Raw genomic sequence first — 13,942 nt, 5'->3', positions numbered from 1 at the left:
AGCAGACAACTTTCAAATCTGAAACACAGATTTTGGAATCTGCCAAACCTGGAAATAAAAATGTTTCTTCTGAAAACCAAAACCAAAACCAAGTATCAACCCTCTGTGAAGAAAGAGATAAATATCAGTCCCTATTCACAGTAACATTTCTGTACCTTTGCCACTGAGTGTTTTAACCAGCCTTTGAGATATATCTGCAGATGGGCTGGTTGGTAACAAGTTGAAAAGGCAGCAAACGGAGAGGTGGCCAAGCAGGAGATACAGCTGGTGGAAATAACTAAAAGTTCTCCTTAGTTGCACATCTGTTCCTACACTTGAGCTGATTTTTCCCTGAAATTGCTTGACTTAACAATTTTCATTAAAACGATGTATGAAGCATTAGAAGGAATCCACCTTTCCTGAAAACTCAGGAAATTAATACTGAAAATTAACCAGAGCCCTGAAGAAACAAGATAGTCATAGAAAAGGTCATCTTAAATTGTTTTCATAGACATCATCTGACCAGTAAAATTACAGAAAATACAGATCCAGAGAAAGTATAAGATTTTCAGAAGAGGAAAAAAATCTTTAACAGAATTTAGACATTTCAAATTCTAGCCCTTGTTATAACTTGGTAGAGATTTAAGGTTTTTCTTTTTCCTAAAATTGGTAGTAATAAGTTTAGTTTGATCCATAAATATGCCACTGACTCATGAGTTACTTTGGGTTTTAAGTATGAACAGGTAATGTATGAATCAAGTCAAGTAATCTTGTAAGAGGCTCTTTCATTCAATGTTATTATTTGATCTTAAGAAAAATAACTCCCTAAAATGGCAGAGAAGAAAACCCCCAAAAGGAAATAAGGATAGCTAGACATTCAGCAAATGTGATTTTTAGTAAGTTCATATATATTGACATTATGTACTCTGATGATGTCAAGGATGTAGGATAAGTCAGGGTTACCACAGTTGTATAAGTCAACTTCCTGGAGTTTCCATATTTGTTAAGGAAATCACTCACATACATCACTGGCCCAACTCAGAACCTATGAAGGATGATTATAACAGTCTAACTTACCCGGCGCTTTACTCTATGGCCATGACACTTGATGATGTTGACTTAACCAGGAAAAAGAGAGCCCTTAATACAGATTTTTTCATTTTCTTCAATTCCTTCACAGTTGTCAGATTAAAGCATGCTAAATTATTATAGCTAAGTTTCCTGCCTTAAAGCTGTTTAGAAATGTCCAGCAAAATGGAATTAGAAACACTGGCAGTGTTGATACCCTAAGTAGAGAGAATTTAGTTCACTTGTTCATTGAATAAATATTTACTGGAGCGTTGACTAACGCGCCCTGAGCAAAACTAGCTGCTGGATGTACAAGAGAGCAAAGCTGCCTTTAGAGTCAGGCTTTCCAACCTAGCTGGAGAAAGAGACATTAAACAATCATACTTAAACATGATGCCAATTTAGGTTAGTGGACGGATTTAACTGAGGGGGTGGCAGTGGCAGGGGACAGTGTGGGGTCAGGAAAATTCTGCTTTGAAGAGACCTTATGTCTAAAGCTAAAGATGGAGGAGTCTGCAGGGCTGGCAGGGGAAACCCTAAGTGTTCCTGGCAGAGAAAGCAAAGACTTTCCTCAGAACTGAAGTAAAGAGGCTATGACTGAATCAGTTGGTTATGGAGGCAAAAGGGGAGTGCTGTGAGACTGTTATGTAGACATTGTAAAGAAAAGTACAGAAATATCGAAAATCCTATTGGGAAAGTATATGTCATTTAAAAAATTTTAGTTCAAAATTGGCAGACACGGAATCCAACCTGTTGTTCTGAAAACATGCAGCAAGCTCACCTGGACACCAGATCACCTGAGCTTAAGCCCCTCCCCCCACCATCCATCTGGTTGCTTCCATGCTCCTGTACAGCTATAGTGAGACAAGCAAAGAGAGCTGGGCTGGGGGGCAGCAGAAGGTTCCCTCCAGGGAGCCCTCTAGGGGCTGCTGCTACCATCTGAAGAATCACTAACAATTGGAGAGAGGCTGGCAAGGCACATCCCCACCCTACTGGCCAGCCAGTCCCAGCAAGACACTTCATAGTGGTGCTGGGAGCTGCACAGCCAAGAACCTGAAGTCGAGCCTCCAGGGGGCTGGCCAGCAGGTCAGCCGATAGTGGTTACTGTTGTTGTTTTTATATTTTAGAAGGTTTATTAGAAAAGGAACAGAAAAGAGTCCCATAAATGCAAGTGGAGACTCCCATAAATGCAAGTGGCCGGCATGGTCACAGGTGGGCAGCCTTGAGGAAAGTGGCCGCTATTGAGGGAGGTCAGTGAAGAGAAATCCGGGCATGGTACAGGGCATGGGCAGGCAGAAGGCAGCTACCCTGTGGAGGGAAGAGAGCAGGTGGAAAGCAGCACCTGCATGGTCACAGGTGGGCAGAGGACTGCTCCAGCCAATAAATACTGTTAACCATTCCATCCTATTCCACTCATTTTCTTTCCTTTAATCTGTCTGATGCCACAAAGCTAGAGCCAATACCTGTGGGTTTACATAGTGTGAGGCTAGTTTGCTCCCATCCTCTTCAACATGTATCTTTCATACTTTGGCATACTTATTTCTTCGAAGGCTCAGACTGTACAAAGTTCTTCTGTCTATACCCCTTGCTAATTACCTAGTCATTTGTATAGAAGTGTGGGTCTCTAAGAGCCACTTCATATTTGCTATCTCAACCAAATGCCTTCACCTTAAATTTTTTTCTTAATATGTATTTTTCAAGGAACAGTAATTTGAACATCGCTTCTAAGGAATTATTGGAGAAAAGAATCGATGGGGTAAAAAAAAAAAAATGTCCCCAGAAGAAAAATGTAATTAAATAATAAGCGAATGAGTGGGGTGATCTTGGGTAGGACTCTCATCTCTTTGCCTCTGAAATTGAGAGGCTTGAAATATTCAGAGTTGCTCTCCTATCTTTGGAACATTTCTCAAAAAACAAGGTTAAGATACTTTCTCAATTCCAGGTGATTTTTATTCCCAGGATCAAGAAGCGACTCAAATATTTTGTTTATGCTTATAAACATAGTACTTTTTGGATTTGAACAAAAGCCTAAAGAAAATTTATTGGTATCACTTACAGCTGTAAGTACTAACCAGTTAATAAAATATCGATAGCTCTTAACTCAGTATCTATTTGTTGTGTTATTTTATCTGATGTTAATAACCCCCATAATCCTTAATCTATATGAATTAAACAGGGGCCACAGTAAATCTTCAAAAATTTATTCAGGAAAAAATTACTGTGCATTTACTCAGGAGAAAATCACTTCTCTTACTTCAAAGAAGCAAAGGAAAACTCCACACAAATCTACCAAGTTTTTGTGGGTCTTTGGTGCAAAGATGGCTGGTTTCGTGTCTCCTGATTTCCCTGTGGAGACAAAGCTGGATGATGCAATTACTCCTCCTCAGAACTAACTCAAGTCTTTGCTACTAGATAAAAGGCTGATGGTACAAAGGTGATTCATTTTCCTGGGACTTAAGAAATAAACACCTCTATCATAAGAAATAAAAGTGATAGGAAGATGATGAACACTATTTAGGAGGAAAACTGAAATGGTCAATAACTATTAACTTGATCATCTTCCTTTGTTGCTAACGTGAGGCAGTGATTCTTACTCTGCTGCTACCTGGGCAGGAGGAGGGGAAGAGTGTCACTTTATTTTCTTCATCTTCTGATATTTAAAGAAACAAACCATTAATAACAACACCAGCTAGAGGAACAGAAATGAGTGAACAGATAGTCAGGTATTATATAAAGATCTACGGTTTATGAAAATAATACAGCTAGACGTTCCCCCCCGCCAGAGGCAGCCATTTTCAAAGCCCTAGTAGAATCTTCTCAAAGTAAACATTTTTAAAAGAGAATATAGAACTTTAAATTAGCTATTACAAAGGACAGCTACCTTTTACAGAATCAAGTTGAAGAATGCTTTATCTTAAGTATTCATTAAAGCAAAATATCTGGAAAGGGAACTGAAGGATGAAAGTAAGAAAATAAAGTATTGAACATTTATACTTTTATCTACTGTGTCATCCAAACAATATTTTTCTTTTTACTTTGGTAAGAACACTTAATGTGACTTCTATTCCCATCACAAATTTTTAGGTGCATAATATAATAATGCTGACTATATAGCTTTTTAGATTTTATACTTAAAAGCAACTTTACTCCTGTTGAACAGCAATTTCCAACTTCCTCCTCCTTCCAACCCCTGGCAACCACAATTTTACTGTTTTAGTTTGACCATTTGGAGATATTTCATATGTGAAATTATGCTTTACTGTTCTGTGACTGATTTATTTCAGTTTGCATAACAAATTGGGCATTTTTTTTAACCTGCTAAGTAAAACCCTTATGAAGTTACCTAGCTAAAAGTATAACTATTAAACAAAGATTTCTTGATTATAAACTATATTACAAGTACTCCATTTTACATATTACACCCAAAAGACTTTCAACAGAGACAAAACAGAACAATATTAGGACTTGGGTAAGAGTTTTGATTCTAGTTTAATCAAAGATCCTATTTGCATCACAAAGAGTTCCCTATCATTACAGAGATTGCTCCAATTTAATAATAAAGTGAATTATTAAAGCAAGCACAGATATTTACTATAACTTCCTGCAAAGGCTTACTTTCCACTTTTCTGAATTGCCTATAGTATATCACTGTGTTATGAGGTGAAAATAAAATGAAAGAACCCAGGAGAAGTTAGGTTAATAAAAGATAATATCAAGTCCTCCCTGGTGGCACAATGGGTTAAAGAACAATACTGTGAAGACATCACAACCACAGCAACATGAGTTCAATACACAGCCAGGAAGGTGACCCACATGGTGTGGCAAACCTCGCCTGGTCTGCCAGCTGTTACCCTCAGCAGCGTATTTCAGTACATCTGCAAGTTCTGCTCCCCACTAAGTTTCTGCTGAATCCTCTTACCCTTCGCAGCTCTGCCTGTACCCCAATTCTGTATGCATAAATAAATAAATCTTAAGAAGAAAAAAAGATAGCAGCACTTGATTGAGAAGATAGCTGAGAGTGAGAGAAGTTGGTGGGCAAACTAAAAAATATAGAAGCACAACTTGATCTGTGATCTGAGTCTAGTATGATCTAAAATAAAAAGATGTTTGTCAAAAAGGCATTTCATGAAGGTTTCTGTTAATAATGCATATTAACTTTAAAACAAGATTAGTTTAGGATAAAGATGGAAGGCTTTTAATATAGCCTAAAATATAACAAGACTTCTATTTTCCAATAGTGTTTCAGACACTCACAAGTAAACAGTCTCATCAAGAAGGATCATTACAAACATACATAAATCATATCCCAGAAGTATTAAGATGAACCATACCAAATAGCTGGGTTTTTTTGGGTACATGACCATTTCAAATATTAGAAGTTTGCTTTGGTTCAAGCAAAAAATGCTAGAAATTAAAGCCCGAACACACACATATTTGTGACTTTAAAAGGAAGTTCATTTCTACAAAAGAATATTACTGAAGAAGGAAAAAGATTTTAATACTCTACATTAACAGTCTCAACTCGCACAAAACTGGCCAATCAGAACCTCTTAAATTAAGCCTAAAAATAAAACTTTCCATGTAAAGTAACTGTCCTTTTTACTTTCTTTCCTAACACACATTTATCCCTAACAAAATTCTATTCCCAACAGATTTCTCCATACCTCTCTCTGGATTCCTGAATCTACCAGCTATTAATGGCAAAACTTCAAGCACAGTCTTGTGCCCACATACATGTCACTTCTCAGCCTATTATGCACCTGCTTTCTCCTACTCACTCTAGCCCTTTTCTACTGCTCTACTTTCTTCCACCTTGGCACAATGACAGTCCCATCTGTGCATGTCAGATCCCTGCACCCCCTTCCTTTAATACACCAGTGATCTAATCTTTCCTGCATAGAAAGTGACTATTCTTCCTCTCTCTCTCCCTTTCCCATGTAGATGAGTGCTGTGAACACATGGTAGATTTTGTTATATAACTTCCCACTTCAGCCACATCTAGATGGTTGTAGCTTTCTCAAAAGTCAATTTCACCTACAAGTCATCAATAAACAGAATCTGAATTTTATAAATTAGGGTAATTTTCTAAGAGAATTTATACACACCTGCAACTTAACTATTAGAATAAAGGCTGTTTCCATGTGGATGGATATTTTCTTTATGTAGTACAAAGTACAGTGTATTCTCCATTTCAACTACATAAAAAAAAAGTAACTTTCTGGACCCAGGAAAATGTACACCAGGATCTGACTGGCCTCCTTTAAGTATTCAGGAGGTATTTTATAATAGGAAGGGGACTTCAGTGCGCCTTGAACAGTTTTTGATGATGGATATCAGAACAGTGCATCTGTCATTCTATTGGATTAATCATTTTCCAGTTTTATTGGGCAGTTGTAGGACCTATGGTGAGGTCACCAACAGACTGAGGAACACTAGTATTTGGTTTAAACCATCTGTTTTGAACCACCCTGCAAAGCCATACACCCAGCATTCACATACCTTGAATTTGCTATTTCCACTTTGGTTCTCGCCATGGCAGCAGCCCTCTGTGCTCCTTCAATTGCTCTGTCCACTTTCTCCCTAGTTTTTGTATTTCGTATGGGTATAAGTTGCTTCCTTATTCCACGGACCAGGATATTATTTTTGTACTTTCCCTCTTCTTTAGAGCCGTCAGGAAACACAGTGCAGCCATATCCATGCCTCTTGTTATTTGCCCACTCGCCTTCATACTTCATGCCATTGGAGCGCTCGCTAATGCCAAAACCGTTTCGCTTGTCGTTCTTCCATTCGCCCATATAGGTTTCCGTGGTGGTGGCATCAACATGGTCTTCCACGGGGCAAAAATCACAATCTATGTCGCCGAAGCTGATTGTGGAGTTGGCATCACTGGAACTAATTCTGCTCATGGCCGCATCGCTGCGGACAGAGCTGCGCTTGCTTGAGATGGAAGACTTGGATTCAGACTTGCGAAGTTTCATGCTTCCTAGGAGGGAGCCCCTTCGAAAGAGGCCACCCTTCTTTTTGCCTGGGAGCTCGGCGTCTGCGTGGAAATTGAGCACAAAGCCACCGCGGGTACCCGCTGGGCTTTCTGCTGCAGCAGCTGCATCGTGGAGCACACTGCCGTTGCTCTGCTCACTGCGCAGCGAGGCCAGTGAGGTGCGCAGCGGGGACCGGATCACAGTGGCCATGCCGTAGGGCACGCTCTGGCGCACGCCGTAGCCATGTCGCATGCCGCCAGCCCATTGGCCCTGGTAGGTACCTTGGAGAGACCACAAGAAAAAGCGTTAGTGGGGGCCTAAGTGGTAAAAGAGGTATGATCAATGATCGCCTGCAAGTACCAGGTTGGCACTGGGAGAACCTGGCATACAGAGCAGGCAGGCTAAAAGCCACACATCTCCAAGTCAACTTTTTCTTTCCCCTAAAGATTTATTTATTTGGGCCCTCCCTGGTGGCGCAGCAGGTTAAAGCACAGCACTAAGAAGCTAAAGCCACTTCAGAATGAGTACAATTCCCGTCCCGGAAGTGACCCTCCTGGCACTGGCAGACCTCTCTTGACCCACCTGCTGCTCCCTTCAGCAGTGTACTTCGTTGATCTGCCTGTTCTGCTCCCCGCTCTGTCTCCGGTGAATCTTCTCACCGCCCCTGCACCTCTCTGCCTGTACCGCATTTCTGTATGCATAAATAAACAAATCTTTAAAAGCAAAAAGATTTATTTATGCATACAGAACGGGGTACAGGTCAGAGGCTCTGGGGCAGTGAGAGGATTCACCAGTGGGGAGCAGAACGGGATGACCGAGGAAGTACACTAAGGGGAGCAGCGGGTGGGTCAGGAGAGGTCTGCCCGTGCCAGGTGGGTCAACTCCCATGTGGGTATCAAAATCATGCTGAAGTGGTTTTAGCTTCTTAGTGCTGTGTTTTAACCCGCTGTGCTTTAACCAGCTCCACTACCAGGGAGGGCCCTCCAACTCAACTTTTAAGGGACACTTTCCCTCCATGTAAGAACTCCTGTAATGTAACTGTACTGAATTTTCCAATAATCGGATAAATTTCCTTTAAATTTTATATGGTCACATTGATGTGATTAGAAAACAAATCTTACTCTCCTGAAAGCAACACGTCAAAAACCCCTCTTAGGAAGGTAAATGAAGAGAATTCTATTGTGAATTTTTAAATTCTGATTTTATAGACTTTGATGAAAAACATAAATTGACTTTTAGTTGTGTCAGTACAACATTCCAACAAGCTCAGAAAGTTAAAATTATTTGTGATCTGAATGAATACTTGGGACATGGGTCTTAAAACAAATAAGTCTTTTCTTTCTACCATTTTCAACTTTTTGGGGTAGGGAAAACTAACATTTAGGTTTATTATTTAAATGGGCTAAGACCAATTTGAAAACCTGAAAACTGAAATGAGTGCTAAAAAGGTCAATTTGCTTTAGCAATTTTTATTTCTAAGTTAAAATGTCAATCTTCATCCCATATGACTAAACAAAATTCAAAGATTTCCCTAGCCTCTGCCACCACATTGTCAGTCACATCACAGACTAGAAGCATCCAAAGGACAGGAATTACCTCCTGCGAGGACAGTTTTCCCGACTCATGGGTTGAGTCCAGTGGTCTGTAGACGTTTGATGACTTAGAGGAAATATCTATGGTGGCTAAAAAGAACACACCCCCTGGGGCTGTAGAAAACTGCAACAAAAGCCAAAATAAGGGCAGGAGAAAGCTTCCACTTTTAATTGTACAGAATTCAACTCAGCAGCGTTTTACAGTGTCCCTTCAAATTCTGTTGACACCAAATTATTTTTTAAATAAATATTATGCACTTTCAGGAATAGGATAATCTCCAATATAAAGCGTTTTCAGTGAAATTTTCTATAAAATTAGTAATGACACTTAGAAAATAAACTATGTAGCTTTTAAAAATGTTAGGAGAAACTGAATGTTAAGGTTGGAGGACTTAGAATTTTCTTTTCAAAATCAAGGCCATTTCCTTTAATTAGAGGGCAGTTGTAAATTATTGCATTCCCCAGGAAGCAATGTAGACATGTAGTAAGCTGCAACTACTCTGTATTACTTACTCATAGTTATTCACCATTTTATAAAAATCACAACTATATCTAGACTTCTTTCACTTTCAAATTATGGAGATACACCTTATAGTTTTCATTTCCTATTGCCACACACAGACAGCCATTGTGTGGCCCACAATTATTAAATACTGAGCAGTAGTGGCTTTATATCAGTGTTAGTAACATGGGTGGCACTTGCATATGAAAACTTTGAGGGCTCCAGAATTAAGTTTAGACTAATTTGAAGACTGCCTTCTCTTTCTGTTTATTCTGATATATTAATACCACGTAAGCATACACTAGCAGGGTAACAAATACCAAAGGGTCTGGTATGTGCATGTCACATTCTGTGTAGATGTGAAAGCTTTAATCTTTAATCTGTCCCCAAAAGGAGAACTCCCAAAGGATAAACTAATTATCAGGTTAAGAAGCTTCCTACTGAATATTAGCCACCTCCAAACACTATGGCTACCTTAACATGGAAGGCAATTATTAGGAAATTTCAATTTTGATTTTTCCTTTATATAAATCAAATTTAAATTCTATGATAAAGATTATATAGTCTAATTGATATATATATAAACCAGCTTAGTTTTAATATTTTGTTTGGTCATATAAATGAAGAATGCTATTATCACTTCCTTTTCTTTTTTAAATGTTTATTTTATTTATTTATGTATACAAGAGCTGGGGTACAGGCGAGAGGTGCAGGAACAGCAAGAGGTTCACCAGTGAGAGTGGGGAGCAGAATAGGCAGACTGACGAAGTACAATGCTGAGGGGAGTAGTGGATGAGTCAGGAGAGATCTGCTGTGCCATGTAGGTTAACTTCCTGGCCAGGGATTGAACTCCTGCTGCAGTGGCTGTTGATACTTGATAGTGCTGAGATTTAACTCCTTTTGCCACCAGGAAGGCCCTCCTTTAAACTTTTCTACTTAATGAGAATTTGCTAGAACAATTTCCAAGGGGCTGTTTGATATCAATACATACTGATACTTCTATAATGCACGCATAGTAAATTTCTTTCAGTTAATACTGAAAGAAAATGAACAACTTGTTTCCTTACACTGTAATCTCTAATAATAAACTGCTTGAAAATCTAAGCAGTTTAAAGCAACAGCAGTAATTAAAAAGTTGGGTTTTTGCTTAACTCAACAAGGGAACAGGGTCACATTCCTGTTATTCTGTTAAATTCCTGTATATGGAAGAATTCCTAGAAACCAATTTACAGTTAAACTGCTAGTTCACTTCAAATCTAAAGTAATTTATTTAATCAATGAACCCAGCAAACAGTCCTTTCCTGAAGCAAGTATTTTCCACTGTTACTCAAATAAAATTCTAATTTGCACCTCTTGATTCTTTAAATACAGATACATATTTCAATTGCATCAATTATTTCTATGGGTTTTCTTTTAAATTATGCCCGAGTTTTCACCTGGAAGCTGATTTTCAAGATATAGTCATTTTAATGGAAACTCTGTGGTTCAGAATGAGCTCCAGTCAAATTCAAACTGTATGATGGGAAACTTAAGTTAGTTGCATGCTATGAATGTTTAGATGCAAGTATGCAAATAGCTAACAAAACAATGTGACTTCCAACATATTTTCAATAGTTTTATGACAGGTGAGTAAAATAAAGTGCAGCAGATTGCAATTTGCACAAAGAATTCTGGGTACCCAGACTTGGGTTTCACTAGTGTGGTAGTAATTTATTCTTAATATTCCATGGATTTCTGTGTCAGCAACACTTTACACACAAGTAACTAATAAAATAAATGAAGTGATGCTTCTCATGTGGAATTACTACTTCCTTCCAGCAAAATACATTGAAACCGATTAATGTCACTGCAAAATACATTGAAACAGATTTTCCTTAAATCTGTATACAGGGTCAGGCTCCTAAACAACAACTCCTAAAGAATAGGAAAGATGTATTCTTTTACTTTGTCCAGAACTCTGGTATGATATAAATTATAACAATACACTTTCACTTAAGATTCCCACTTTACAGGTAAGGCTGCTCTAGCTAATGGAAAGACATGTGAAAGAAAGCAGAAAATCGGCTAGTACAAAGTAGTTTCATTCAACAATTATTTTTAAGAGGTCCCCCACCATTGGTAGCATACTCGATTTTTTTTTTTTTTAAGAAAATGACACTCCTGGGTGCAATGGATTAAAGCAAAGCACTGTGAAACTAGCCATAGCTGCTTCAGCATGAGTTCGAATCCCAGGCTGGGAGGTGACCAACATGGTGAGGCAGACCTCTCCTGGCCCGCCGGCTATTCCTCTCAGCAATGTACTTTGTCAACCTGCCTGTTCTGCTCCATCTCTGGTGAATCCTTTCACTGCCTCTGCCTCTCTGGCCTGTACCCCAGTTCTGTTTGCATAAACAAATCTTTAAAAAAAGAAAATGAAGGTCCTATGGTGAAGCCAAATTTTAAGTTTTTTTTTTTTTTTTAAGGCAGTTTTAAAAAGGAAAGCAGATTATTCATTAAAGTCATCCTGGACAAATGCTGAGTCTCTATACCACATACATAGACAACCTTGACTGTACTAGATATATTTTTTGATTCTAGGTATAATGCATACTCTAAACCAATGGATTGTTTCGTGACTAGTAACTTTCAAGAAGACTTATATTGAACATTCCAAAGTTATAAAATAAGGCACACATTTAAAAAATTAATTTTGCACCCCACTTTTGAATATGGAACTTATACTGTAAAGCTGGGGCCTATAATAAAATTCAGTCACAAGCTAACGTGTTAATAGGGCTGTCAACCAAGGCACTCTAAGACTATTCAGAACATTTAGGGCCCTAATTAACTACTGTGGAACTCGTGATTCATGCAGTCCATATGAAAGTACTAGAGAAAGTTTTTTCCCCTCTTTTAATCCATGAGAACCATATCCTTTGTTTATACTGTAGGATGAAAGGATGTCCTTTTAGCAAATCCTACTATTCTGCTGTTTTGCATTTGAAACACGGTTCAAGTGTTCTGGGTAAGTGAAGTGTACAAATTGTATAAGCTTTTATATAAGCAAAGACATAACTGGGATTTGTAGTGGGCTAGAGAAACTTTTAATTGGACCCTTTTAATCTCTAATTCCAAAGGGTGATATAGCCTCCTAAACACTTTTCAATTAAATGTGATTATCAGAAAATGTATTTTGCCAATGCATAAGCCATTCATCTTTTTTAGCTGTTCACAAGGAAATTCATCAAGTTTTGACACCTGTTTCCATTATATATACTTTTTTCTAAATTAAAACAAATAAAGGAACTCTGCACATATATTTTCTCTTGCAAATACTGTTAAGTATTAAAATAAAGGGGATTTTGCTCGTAGCTAGCAAACTCATTAGCTCATACATCTTGGTGCAAATCAGTAATCAGTTCTGTCATTCTCAGAAACAAAAGTAGCTGCTAACTTAACTATAAAATATACTATCAATTCAATTGTATTTTTTAAAAGTACAATTTACTTCTCAAACGTTTTCCTAATGATTTGACCAGACCTCCGGGTCGAGAAAGACTACCATTCTTTTGATAGAAAAGCAATGATTTACGGAACCAAATGAAAACTATTAAGGTAAATCCCATAACCTCTGGATCCCACCTCCATGAGGTGGTCTCTCCTCTTCTATAACCACGATGTTTTCAAATGAATCCCAAATAAGGTACAATTCCCCAGCATCCTAGTTATGGGGTTCTGGCTTCTATCTTTAGGTGACTAGAGGACCAGAAGCGAAATACGATTCTATGTGAAACCAATCCCGGAGCGGTCAAGCACCCACTGCCAGCCTCACCAGCGCAGGGCGTTAGTCTAACTACAGAAGTGGCAATTTCAAACCCGGCCTGGAGGAAGGATCAGGAACTTAATGTGATGGGCTCAAGTGACATCGTCCTCTCTCCAGCCCAACCCTCCCAGGCGGCGCTCCCTCCTGGTGGCAGTGAGGCGCTGGCGCCCGCCAGGTACATTCACGCCTAGCTCCCGCGGGTGTGGACACACCGCCTGCTCCAAGAACAGGGTCAGATCAAACCCTGGCACACCAGTCGCCTCCTAGCGCACCCTTTTGGGGGAGGGCCGGCGCGGCAGGTGGGTGGGAATCTTCCCAGGTGTTTTGGCGGGTTTCCGGACACGTGTGCCGCGAGTCCTCCCCGATTTCCCGCAGCCTGTGCAAAGCCCACCGCACTCTCTCCGAGCAGCCGAGCCGCCTGCGACGCCGCTCACCTCCGTCCCCGTAGGTCTCCACGCCGTACCCGTCCTGCAGCCCGTTACTCCAGGTACCCTCGTAGCGTGCGGGGGTGCACAGGCTCTGCCGGACCCCGTAGCGCCCCTTGAAACCATGTGACCACTCCCCCCGGTACATCCACTTGCCCTTCGTTTCCACCCCCAGCCCGTGCCGCTTGCCCTGCGCCCAGTAGCCCTGGTAGGTGTTGCCGCTGGGCCAGGTGTAACCTCCGACCACCTCGAAGCCGTGCGACCAGGAACCCGAGTACTCGCCCTGGCCCTTGGGCCCCGTGCAGATGCCATGCCCGTGCGCCTTGCCCTCCTCCCAGCCGCCGCAGTAGGTGCCGCCATCGTCGAAGTCGAACCTTCCGCCCGTCATTCGGGGGGCAGCCTCGGCGCGCTCCCCGCGGGGGCACCGACGCGGGCAGGGCTGGGCACGGCAGGGTGTAGCTCTGGGGTGGGGGCCCAGCCGGCGAGCTCACGACAGCGCCCCGGGCTGCTAGTGCAGCCGCTCGGCTCCAGTCCGACGCCGCCTCCGTCCTCCCCTCTTCTTTAGCCGCTGCTGCCTCCTCCGCCACCGCCGCCGC

At 40.6% G+C, this 13,942-nt stretch overlaps 1 protein-coding gene across 1 annotated transcript in view; it reads right to left on the bottom strand.

Moving 5' to 3' along the window:
* Positions 1-13,922, bottom strand: part of JPH1 (junctophilin 1) — a 76,847-nt gene extending 62,925 nt beyond the window's left edge. Inside the window, exons 1-2 of the mRNA XM_004679790.2 lie at positions 13,356-13,922; positions 6,547-7,306 (exon numbers count right to left, since the gene is read on the bottom strand). Of these exons, the coding sequence (XP_004679847.1) occupies positions 6,547-7,306; positions 13,356-13,734 (1,139 nt within the window). The 5' untranslated portion in view covers positions 13,735-13,922. The remainder of the gene's footprint in view (positions 1-6,546; positions 7,307-13,355) is intronic.
* Positions 13,923-13,942: the final 20 nt, after the last annotated feature.

This window comes from Condylura cristata, unplaced genomic scaffold (assembly GCF_000260355.1).
Source record: "Condylura cristata isolate star-nosed mole 26May11 unplaced genomic scaffold, ConCri1.0 scaffold00009, whole genome shotgun sequence".
Taxonomy (NCBI): Eukaryota; Metazoa; Chordata; class Mammalia; order Eulipotyphla; family Talpidae; genus Condylura; species Condylura cristata.
This window is presented reverse-complemented; position numbering and strand designations above follow the sequence as displayed.